This window comes from Salmo salar, chromosome ssa08 (genome assembly GCF_905237065.1).
Source record: "Salmo salar chromosome ssa08, Ssal_v3.1, whole genome shotgun sequence".
Classification (NCBI taxonomy): domain Eukaryota; kingdom Metazoa; phylum Chordata; class Actinopteri; order Salmoniformes; family Salmonidae; genus Salmo; species Salmo salar.
The window spans coordinates 6,535,352-6,547,771 of NC_059449.1; the positions used below are offsets into that span (position 1 = coordinate 6,535,352).

At 39.4% G+C, this 12,420-nt stretch overlaps 2 protein-coding genes across 2 annotated transcripts; both read right to left on the minus strand.

The window, feature by feature from the left end:
- Window positions 1–1,057: 1,057 nt before the first annotated feature.
- Window positions 1,058–7,226, minus strand: LOC106609867 (lecithin retinol acyltransferase). The gene is made up of 2 exons (XM_014208890.2): window positions 6,723–7,226; window positions 1,058–1,822 (listed from the first exon to the last, which is right to left on the minus strand). Exons 1-2 carry the CDS (start codon window positions 7,224–7,226, stop codon window positions 1,667–1,669), a joined length of 660 nt encoding a protein of 219 aa, XP_014064365.1. The 3' UTR covers window positions 1,058–1,666.
- A 684-nt stretch (window positions 7,227–7,910) lies between these two features.
- Window positions 7,911–9,849, minus strand: lrat (Lecithin retinol acyltransferase). Its single transcript, NM_001140926.1, is given in 2 exon segments — window positions 7,911–8,684; window positions 9,286–9,849. Coding segments are annotated over 2 exon segments (690 nt in total). The 5' UTR covers window positions 9,823–9,849; the 3' UTR covers window positions 7,911–8,531.
- Between the last annotated feature and the right edge of the window lie 2,571 nt (window positions 9,850–12,420).

Here is a 12,420-nt window from a genome sequence, read left to right on the forward strand (position 1 = left end):
ATGCTTCCCGTTCTTAAGTTTAGTTTTTGCGTCTTTCGTTTTTTTACACCAGCTTCTCAAACAGCTGAAAATACTATATTTTTTGGTTTGGATGGTGCAATGTTTGTCACATAAACTGAAATTAGGCAAACTATTAGAATTTTTGCATGCAGGAAAGGTGGAACAATTTCTTTATATTGCACCTTTAAAAAAGGGTGCGTTTCCCAAATGTTCTAGATATTTCTCATTAGTTCACCATTATTACGTTCTTACACATTATTTTGCATGTACTTGTTGCGGAGCTCAACTAATGGTGGGTCATTTAAATTATGTGTTTTGACAGGAGGTAATCACAGGCCCGCTGTTAGTATAGCTATGGGGCTTGTATGTGCTAAATAATTATAATTTGAGAACATTCAGGTGGACTGAATAGAAAGCTTTTTAAATTTGAAATATATGATAAATATTTATTTCAGTAAAATGCTCTTTTAAATGAGTGTTTCTGGACACACGGTATGTCCCAGTACTGTCTTAACAACACATGTATTACACGCTTAAACGTGAATGTCTAATGTCCTCAGTAACAGAAGAAGAAATTTACCCACAAACCCATGTAATGCAATCTCAATGTTTTGTCTCCTCCGATTCCGCAAATACTTTCATAATTGAATGTTTAATCATCCTTAAAATCTAATGTTTACATGTACGTTATGTTTACTGCAGTCATTAGTTCAATTTGCTATCCAATATGCCATATTAGGAAAAGAAATGTCAGCACTGTTGGCATCAGATTACTTCTGAAATTACATTTTTGCAGTGGTTTGTTATTATATCTGAATAGGCCAGTGGGAGACTGAAATGGATGGAAAGGATATCGCCGACTGAGAAAACACTGCTTCTTATCACTACAGTAGTAGGGACACTTTCAACCTTGCTTGAACCATGCTGAAACCCCCACAAACAATAATGGCAAAGAATTTAGCATATTTCTGGGACTTCTATATTCAGAGCCTGGGATTTCCCGCTAGACTTGTCTCCCCATGTATTCCAAAAGAATGGATTTCATTCAGAAGCAAGGTAATGTTACTTACAGTGTAATCTACTGGGAGTATAGGTAAGGGCAACAACAGGAGGAGAAGATTTGCACAATATAGTATTAAATAAAGAAAAATTCAGATACAATAGGCTAATTGAAAAGTTGCAAAAGGAGGAGTAGGAATATGATTTTAGTTGAAAACCATAGTTCTGTACATTCATCCTGTCGGAGTACGGCAATAACAGTGTCAAATTGCACCTTGTCCATCCTGTCCTAATGTCATTATTGTCTGGAAAATGTTGACCATAAAGGCCATGATGTCCATTATATACTGTCAAAACAATGCCTTTATCAGGAACAACTTTAAAAAAATATATATTGCTGTCCATTTAAAGACTGTTATACACAGTAAATACCAGATGTGTAAGATGGTTACTCTTCTATAAACTGTAAAAACTTTTAACTAATATAATATGTTTAATAATAATATGTCTAATAAAATGACTATCACCACAACGTGACATTTCCCACAATGCTTTTTTTTTATGTCATGTACAGTGATAATGTAGTGATACTGATAGTGGGACATCATTTAAGCATTCCATATTCCGCAGTCATGTCAATGAGACCCTCTGTGTGTCTGTGGCCGTCTTACGATGCCATCCAGATGGTGAAGGGGACGAGCAGGGTGGGTACTGTGTTTAGCAGCGTTAGGGAGCCCAGGTATAACATGATGCCCATTCCACACAGAGCTGTGATGTAGGCGTTCATCCTACTGCAGATGATCTTCCTCACTGTCAAACAGAACTGCAGGAGAGAGGATGAAACAAGAGTAAGCATCCTTTACAGATTTTTTTTTATCCCGCAAGATGAATAAAAGCTTGTGAGTGTTTTAACACTTAAAATCTTATTAACATTGAGTGAAAAAGAGGAGTGCTCTTTGCATTTATCTTTGAAAGCCGTTGTCTTTGTTTGATTGAATTGGGGCCCCTGATATTCTAATGGTTAATCGTTATTTTAATTTTATTTATTTATTCATCCACATCCATTTGGAACCATTGAGATGCAAATCTCCTTTTAAAGGAGCTCTGGCCAAGAGGCAAATACAATGACGATACAACAATTTATGAAACAGCATGAGATGTCTTATTTGACAGAACATTGTGATTCAACCATAAATACATCTATTTAATAAAGTACTGTGTAACAGTGGTTCCCATCCAGCGGTACTAGGACCTACTGATTTATATTACAATGCATTTATATTTTAAATCGAGTACTTCCTGTGTCTACATTAACCCTTGTGTTGTCTTAAGGGTCAAATATGACCCGCCACTATGTTTATCAGCAGAGATATTGATAAATTATATTTTTTCAACTTGAAATTTGATGACTTTTCCTAGAGTGACCCCAACATTAGAAGAAGTGAAACATCGCCTTTGTTCATATTTCTATGAAAGCTGTACACCGCCAGGGTACAAAGATTGTCTTAGCAGCAGTTATAAAATAATTTACACACCACACACACACACACACACACACACACACACACACACACACACACACAATGAGAAATTGAGATTATGTGTGCTACTGATTGAACTCAGCCAGCAGCTTCTGTAGAGGAAGATCACCATGGTTGGCACAGTTAGAAAGAACAAGCCTGAGCTTGCACTCCTCGCAACAAGGGGGAGCTCCTCGCAACAAACTTCTCATCAAAATTTACAAGAATGTGGTCCTCCTGAGCACACTGCACAAAACGGCTGAGATCAGTGATCGTGAGGACAGGAAGCCAGCCATCATCCTGGACTACAACCACAACAAATTAGGTGTGGACAACCTGGACAAGGTGATTGGAACTTACAGCTGTAGGAGGATGACTGCCCGCTGGCCCCTGGTCATCTTCCATAACATCATTGATGTGTCCTCATACAATGCCTTCATGATATGGAACAAGATCAACCCTACCTGGATGCCTGATAAGCGGAACAAGAGGAGGGTATTCCTGGAGCAGCTGGGAAAGGCACTTGTAACCCCACACATTCAAAGGGAGCGCCTCCCCCGCACAGCAGCATCTGCAGCGCTTGTGAAAGCTGTTCAGGGGGCTGAATCTTGTCCTGATCCACCTGATGCTGCAGCTGGGGCAGGCAAGAGGAGGAGATTCCAATTCTCTCCCCCAAAGAAGGCGTGTAAAACAAAAACTATATGCTGCACATGTGAGAAATACATCTGCAAAGTCCATGCACACACACACTTGCATACTGTCCTACATGTGCTAAATAAAGTTGATTGATTTATGTTCTTCATGTTTTTGTTTTGTATCTATTATCTTATTTTATCCTTATTTATTGTTGTTGTTTATACACCTTGTGGGTGGGAGCAATGGTTCAACAAATGGGAGAAGACTAGTATTTTGTAGTTGAATTCCTCATTGTACAGTATATAATAATTTTTTTATTTTTTATTTTTTGTATTTCACCTTTATTTAACCAGGTAGGCAAGTTGAGAACAAGTTCTCATTTACAATTGCGACCTGGCCAAGATAAAGCAAAGCAGTTCAACACATACAACAACACAGAGTTACACAACAACACAGAGTTACACATGGAGTAAAACAAACATACAGCCAATAATACAGAAGAAAAATAAGTCTATATACAATGTGAGCAAATGAGGTGAGATAAGGGAGGTAAAGGCAAAAGGCCATGGTGGCAAAGTAAATACAATATAGCAAGTAAAACACTGGAATGGTAGATTTGTAGTGGAAGAAAGTGCAAAGTAGAAATAGAAATAATGGGGTGCAAAGGAGATAAATAAATAAATACAGTAGGGGAAGAGGTAGTTGTTTGGGCTAAATTATAGATGGGCTATGTTTCAGGTGCAATGATCTGTGAGCTGCTCTGAATATATCACTATGTTGCCAAAAAAGTTATTGTTTTCCTTCAATAAAATGCATTCAAAACTACTTTCTGCACATTTATGCTACTTCCTTAGGCTATACAAGTGCTATCTATTGCTAACAAATGTATGTTTACACCTATGCAGTACCTTTAGCAATAATAATAGTAATATACCTCTACTTTAGTAAAGAAAACAATTATGACAGGTGTGTTGTAATAAAAACGAGTGGTGTCCACTGATTAAATGCAGTCTTTCTGCATTGTGTAGAGGGAAACCCCAGATATTCACAAAGTTTGTGATGAATGCAGGTTGTTCCTTCTTGCAAAATAGATGTAGGGTTTAAAATTCAATTAAGCTGCTTTATTTTAGGGGTTTAGTGAAGGCGGGTTATTTTTTACCCTTAGGACAAAGGGAGTATACATTTACATTACAGTCATTTAGCAGACGCTCTTATCCAGAGCGACTTACAGTATTGAATACATACATTTCATTTCATGCATTTTTTTTTCCTTTTTGTCCTGGCCCCCCGTGGGAATCAAACCCACAACCCTGGCGTTGCACACACCATGCTGACGTTGCAAACACCATGCTCTACCAACTGAGCCACAGAATGTTAAGACTACACAAGGGTTAAAGGGGCAAACTGTGATTCAAACAACAGCAGTGGTTACCCCTCCACTGTTTTGGTAAACAGCCGCAGCCAAACAGCGATGCATGAGGGTCTTTAATGCATTAACACTAGATGGTGCTCCTCACCAGCGCACTACAGTCCAACTCAACAAGTCTGATTTTGTCCCAATTCTCCATACTTCTCCCAAAGTGTGCACTTTCACACTTTCTCTCATGGATTCAACCAAGGTTAGTAACTCCCTCCCTCCGCCTCTGCTTACACCAATCAGATGCTTTTGAATCCATGACGGGGAGTGTGCAAGTGCACACTTTTGGAGAAGGGTAGAGAATCAGGACGTAGCCTTTGAGTTCACTTTTCATTGGCCTAAAAGCAATCTATCCACCGCAACACAGAATCATCTGACCTTTTCAGAGAAATGTACACCCTTTCAACTGCTCTCATCATACAGTACTTTGAATCAGTGTGCAGTATTCCCACATTGATTGGCTATTGTCTGTGCTACGGGTGACCACAGCATGTCTAGACTAGACGTTGGTACCAGCACACCTGTGTCGTGTTCAGAAAGAAATGCCATGATTAGAGCTTACCCGATTCCTGACTTACATACCAGAGAGGTGCATGTCTGTTCTACCCAATATATTTCTGAGCGTTCCACAACACTGTGCCCTGCTGAACTCAGACCAGGGCCCGTATTCATAAGAGTGATAAGGTGTGCTGATCTATTACCAGCTTTGACTTTTAGATTATAATGCATGGACAGCAGGGATCTAATTATAGAGTAGAACTCCTAGTCTGAGACGCCTTATAAATATGGGGCCTGATGACACTCACTAATTATGCTCTAGAGATTTTGAGGAGCATGTCCATGAATCATGATCCGTTGAACCAGGCGTTTTACCCCTGGGCTGGAGCAAATTAGCCACCTCTAGTGTATGCCAACTGCCATCATCTGAACTAAGTTTCTAAATTACTCCAAAGTAGGCCAATATATACAAGAGACATTGTAAATCCATTCTCAAAACAAAGGAGTTGAGCAACTAAGCCGCTATTTCACCATAGTTTTCAACATAGTCAGTCGATGTCAGCGTGAAACAGCACTTTTACTTGGAAGACCAAATCATATCTGACGGTTGAAGAAAGGTTTCATCCTATTAATTTCCCTTTTATGTATGTTTCCGCTTAATAACTTTGGCATGTGAGGTGAATGAGGTCAACTTCACGACAACACTTTATTATCCCATAATCTGTGTTTGTTCCATAAAATTCATTGAAATATCTGCCATATTTCCCACGCAACCCACGTGCTAAAACTCTTTTCTTTCAGAAAATATCTCTCCCGTGTAACCTTTTGATCCTATGACATAGGTGACTGGATAAATAGACACACTTTTGTGGCTACAATCACATGTACCAAAAGGGGCATTCCCGAAAGGTTGGAGAGACTATATGCTCTGAGCTAAAGCTGATTCCTTCCAATAAATGTTTAGTGTGTAGCCTAATGCTCTAATGCAAGTCATTGAACAATACGTTTATGTAGTTTTTGCTTCCCCGGCGTATTTATCGGCAGTGATTCACTTTAACATGTCTCAGTAGGTTCTTCACTCAATAACATATAAATAGTATTACAAAAACTTTGTCTGACCGTAATTTGAACCAACAATAACTCTTGACTTGCCTAATTAAATAGAAAAATAAAAAAACTCCTCCCGCAATTGCTTCATTTCCCTGAGCATTATGTAACACCAAGTGCAACAGTGTACTATTGGCTCATGGTTCACAATGTTATTCCTACAGTCTCAACTAAAGCATTGTTAACTTAACATCTCCTTGAGTACCCCCAGCCATTCCACTGATCTAATCCAGTACTAGTCTAGCACACAACTATAATAGGGCTTGATGATTGACAGGGTGAATCAGGTGTGCTAAAACTGGGATGGGTCAAATCAGTAGACTGAGTTGAGGGGAGGTTTGTTAAAACCCTATTGTCTAAAGTGACACCCTCCTTTACTTAATATCAAGACAGTGCCCTGGGGGTCACGTGATGGCTTCGCTCTGAGAAGTTTGCAGTGACTAATCTTAGTCGTCCGGGAAATCACCATAGATTTTCCAATCACATACTACCCCCAAAACGTGTAAGAACAGCGCCCTTTGACAAAGGAGAACCCCATACTCCACCTGGTAGGTCTGGTAGCTGATGGCCATGCCATAGCGGCAGTACATGACATAGTGTTCACAGTTGTACCACAGCAAACTGTAGGTCATGGAGCCCATGAGCTTCTCTGCCCTCCTGGCCACCTCGTCCCCCTCCAGGGGGGGCTGGCTGCACAGCTTGTCCATGTGGTTGACCAGGATCTCCGAGCCATACGCAAAATCCGCCAACGAGTCCACCCTGACGCTCGCCGACTTGGCGATCACCCCTAGAATCAGCCGGTTGTTGGTCACCATCTTGCCGATGGCAGCCTTGTTCTTGGTGAATACCGGAAGGATGTCCGGGATGAAGTGAGCCACCCGGTTGTTGCCCAGGTAGATGCCGAAATGGGTAAAGAGAGTTCTAGGAACTTCCAAAAGGTCGCCACGTTTGTACAAGGACAGGTCATACTTAGAGTCTTTGTCCTTGTCCTCTTCATCCACTTTGGAAGCGATGAAGAAGAGGCTGAGGAGTTGGAGGAAGGTAATCATGGTGGCAGAATTATATCCAACGGTTCGACACCTGGCCGTTTTATCTAGGCTAAGGGTCTGGGAGGAGCCAAGCGCATGGGATTAGAGGTTTCTCAACTTTGCGGTGCAATTTTGACAGAAATAAAGGAGCTTTCTGCTAATCGTGTGGTTTCGAGGGCGGCTTAATTTCAAAACCGAGGGTTTAATCGGGGGAAGTGTTCCGGTTATGTGGCTTTCATTGGCAAATCAGAAAAACAAATCACCAGTTTGAAAGGTCATAAATATTTTATAGCCTGAATAAACAGTCAGGTTGAGCTGTATAATGCTGACTCACTCTTGATATTTCTGGAACTGTGAATATGATATAGTAGAAAGAAAATAATAATGCATAGTCATTACTAAGAAATATTATCCAGAGAATGTGTATATTTTATGAATGTGGCTTTTGCGTAAATCTACTTTATATGATTAAGTATTTGGGTTTGGAAATACAATGGGGATATATTGGGGATTTTATGTGGCCAATATTACATCAATAACATGATCATTTGAAAATGCTGTTTGGTATTGACAGAGATGCAATGTGAGTATTAAGATGCACTGTGATTGTATGTACCTAACTGTATTGAAAAATGTGTGGAAAAATACTTCAAATGTCAACTATTTACATTTTTCTTGAAACCAGACCAAAACAAACCAAATGATGACTTCCAATATCTTTATTAACATTTCTTATATTTACAATGTATTTGACTGAAAACAAAATGATTTGCTCTCAAAACACATTCATAAAAGTATTGTATTAATCAGCGTAGTACTCTTAGAGTTTCAAACTGAATGTATCTATATAAAAATATATTAAAAAAAAGAGTATCATTATTGAAGAAATTACATTATTTACAGATTATACTACATTGACTTACACAGTAAGATAAAAAGTATAAATGCGCCTTGACCAATCTTTTGGGGGAAATAAGGATGATACTTTGGTCACGGAGGGATCATATGGCCTTTATAATTCCTTAATGGCCTACATACAATACCGTAAGTGTTGACATGAACACTCAAATGTAAATTGCTAGGCCTACAACCACATTGCCCTCTGTTTACTTTTGGCTGGCAAGTATCAAATCAAAAGTGAATGGATGGTAGCTCTTGCTGTAACAATGGCCTATTATATGATATGCCACTATAGGCCTATACCAAAGGCATATGAGTTGGGAGGTGCCAAGTAATGTCATCACAAGGACCAATGAAAAGACACTATCCTAAATAGTTTCTATTGAAATGTCCATGGGAGTGTTTGAAGGTTTGAAATTTGGCCTCTCAGCCAGCCATCCACAGAGTGAAGGAGATGAGGATTGTGGGTAATGTAGTTGAAGGCGCAAGGCCAAAGCAGAGGATGTAGATCATTCCCAGGAGAACGCTGAGAAAGACACTCCTCTGGTCTTGAATGATTGATTTCAGGCACTCACAAAACTGCAAAGAAATGAGATAAATGATGCAATTAATAAACATGTATGTATAGGACTTTTATGAACAATTCATTTTAGGCGTATTCAATTATTTATGTTCTAAATTTAAACTTTTATGAATTATGGAAGAAAAGAGAGAAGACCTTGGATGAAATAACACCAGAACATCAAACCAAAGCCCAAATAAATGTATTTTCAGTAACACTGAATAAAACAATGTTTCTGAATATAGTTGCCTATTATATTAACCATGGCATAATATAATAAAAAAATGGAGATATAAATACAAAATAAGGGATTGGAAATATCAAAGGTTGAAGATGCTGTTCCCAATAAGTAATACAACCATGTCTAACCTAAATGAACAATTCAATCCAATGCATTTGTAATAATATTAATGTAAATGCAAATATCTGAAAACATTATCTATGTCATAATCTAAAGATAACAGTCCTGTCCTGTGATACAGGTTATGCATATGCAAAATATTTTAAGAAGACACTACATTTATCTCCTGTGGCGAAAAAGTTAAGGAGTCAGAATTATGCACAACGTAATTGTATTGAAAATAAATAAATAAAATAAGGCAAGGAAAATAAAATGACCATTTCCGTTTGCTGACTTTTCGCTGAACCGTATCTGCAGTATGTAACAAAATGTTCACAGTTATTCCATAGTAAACTGTAAGGGATGGCGCCGACGAGTTGTTCTGCCCTCTCTGCAACCTCTTCATTTGGGAACGGTTGTTGCGCCTTGCATTTTCTATCCATATGATTCACCAATATGTTTGAGCCATACACAAAGTCCTCCAAAGTGTCCACGCGCACCGTGGCACACTTGTACAAGCAACCCATGATGAGTCTCTTATTTGTGATAACTGTTTTGATGATTATCTTATCGTTGGTGAGCACCGGCATGATATCTGGGATCAGGTGAGCGACTTTGTTGTCACCCAAGTAGATACCGAAGTGCGTGAACAAAGTTCTCGGCACCTCCAAAAGGTCCCCTCTCAGGAGAGACAACGGTGCGTGACTGTGCATCGTGCGCTCTTTGCGTTTCCTATCCGTCCATTTAAACTCAAAAAGTTTGAAGTTGGAGAGAAGGGATAGCTTCTCGACGAGAAATGTCAATGAGTCGAGCATGTTGAAAGTTCCTGTCCAAAGTTTTCTGAGAGTTGTCTGGGAGAAGTGGGTTTATATGCGTAAGTGCACTAGGAGGGGACAGTGCAGCTCGAAGGTAAACCCCGAAGACACGATTGGCCACATATGGCACATATGTCTTTTTTCTTTCATCTACAGAATTTGGAAAAATTGTTTGCTATACTTTTAATCATTTGTTTATGCTGAAGATGTACGTTGATTTGCGTAATTTAAATTCACAACCATTACATTTGTAGGATTTACAAATTATAATTACAGGCTCATTTGAATCATATTGTACGAATACATTAGCAATTTTTTATTTTTATTTACAATTTTATAATCACAAATGCAGATTTATAAAATAAAAAAATTATGACCTTGTGCCCAGAATCTTGAAATTATTTCCCTTTATTATTTTATTACATACAGTAGGCCCTATGGGACAATCAAGACAACATTTTGAAGAGCATTGTCTGGCCCATTAGGCCTAAACTGTCTTTTAATTTAATCTACCTCAACGATCTTTACAGTTATTGTATTATAAGTAAACTAACCTTGTCTGCCAAGCATTGTGCTACTTTTGGAGCAAGCCCTTTGTTTTTTTGCTTTTTGGGGGGGTACCCCATTTTCTCCGCCCCATCACCACAGCTCCTGTATGGATACCAGAGAGGCGAAGGTCGAGAGCCATAGCAAGCCAATTTTAACTAATTTATAGTATTTCCCGGTACAGTAACCCCAACATGTTAGCCTCTCCCATCCCATTTATTGCCAATGACCTGGAGTAAAATGGTTGACTTTTGTTTGTACTGTAGTTGGTCTTGGTTTGTGAAATGTGAGATGATCTAATTAGTCTATTTAGATGATTGCCTTGCAGACCGTAGGCTTTTGGCCTGCTTTGCTGACTCATAGTGGCTGGTCAGTTAGGACTATCTCCAATCCAGGATCATTTAACGTGAATATAAATATTGTATTCAGTGATCCAATTTAGCTACCTGACACTGGCATATGATAACAAAGTGGCATTCCATAGACCAGCAGATTACTTGATAAAATCCTACTGGCTCCAATTCCACATTCATCTTTTGGACATGAATAACTCCTTTAGTGAAAGGAGTTAAACTCATTTGATATGTCTTTCAACATATACCAACCTGAATACATGGCTGCTCATTTCAGAGTATAGGAAAATAAGTGTGTTACCTATAAAGCCTCAGATTTTCAAGGTTAACTGGAATCCGGATGTATACAGCTAAGTCAAGTGTTTATTAAAACACTTGACACCAAGACACGGAACATCAAGTACAAACATCAAGCATTCCCTGTTAACATGTATAATATCTTAGTGTTAACGGGTCCATTCCTTTGCTAGCTAACTACCTAAAAGAATGAGGCGATGGTAGCTGAAGTTGAACAGGAGAACTGGGTTTTATTGCCTTCAAAATACAGGCTGGACTTAACAGAGTGTTAAGATGGCTGCCTTGGTAGGGCTGCCTTCGCGGGGCTATCGCTGTCAGTCCATATTCGGTCTGCCTTCACTCTTACTCCAACGACTCCCCTCAACCCCGAAACTAGTGGCTTATCATGTTATTATTGAAACTGTACATTAACTTGAGGTCCTGAGTCCATAACAAAGGCTCCAAAGTGGGTCGATGTTAGAAAATACAGGATTTGCAGTTCAGTGTCTATGTTTCTCTACGTCTGGACAGATTAAAGGCTCCAAAGCGGGTCAATGTTGTATAGTTCAAAAATCAACAAAGATGGAGTCGAAATGTCTTGCATGAACTTCTAACCGTCCTCTTATCAACCAAAATATTTTGGGTTAAAAGTTGAGGTCTAACCGTCACTGACCTTTGCCAGACTGCAGATGTGAAATGGTCTTGTTGGGGTCAGAAAAGGGTTGTGTTGTGGTCACATCCAGGGCAAGTCAAGAGCCTGTTGATATCGAACTCCCCTCAACCCTAACTGACTGGCATCTTAAGATATCCAATCCAACAGGATTTGCAGTTCAGCGCTTGTCTAAGTCTGGACAGATGATCAGATCTTGACAGTGCCTGGAGGAGTGATAAATAGCCTAACGATCCTAACACATGCGCACAACGTGTATAAATTAATCTTGCTCCCTTTGTGTTAGAAAGTAATGTGACATTTTGTAACGGTAAAAATAGGAGTCCAAGTGCCTCACTTATAAAACGTTCAGGTGCACAGATTTGATCGTAAATTGTGCATACATCTGTCACATCCTGATCTGTTTCATTTGTCCTTGTGCTTGTTTCCACCCCCTCTAGGTATCAACCATCTTCTCCATTATCCCCTGGGTATTTATACCTCTGTTTTCTGTCTGTCTGTGCCAGTTTGTCTTATTTTGTCAAGTCAACAAGCGCGTTACGCCATGCTCCTGCTTTTTCTTTTTCTCTGTTTTTTTGCTAGTCCTCCCGGTGTTGACCCTTGCCTGCCTTGACTCTGAACCCGCCTGCCTGACCATACTGCCTGCCACTCTGTACATCCTGGACTCTGACCTTGTTATGACATTTTGCCTGTCCACGACCATTCTCTTGCCTGCCCCTTGGATTACAATAAATATCAGAGACCCGAACCATC

What these genes read in the sequence shown, in the direction of transcription:
- LOC106609867 (XM_014208890.2), bottom strand. Translation starts at nt 7,226, where the DNA reads ATGATTACCTTCCTCCAACTCCTCAGCCTCTTCTTCATCGCTTCCAAA. An exon ending in TCAGCTACCAGACCTACCAG is followed by an intron (nt 1,823 to 6,722) that starts GTGGAGTATGGG and finishes TCTCTCCTGCAG; the next exon opens with TTCTGTTTGACAGTGAGGAA.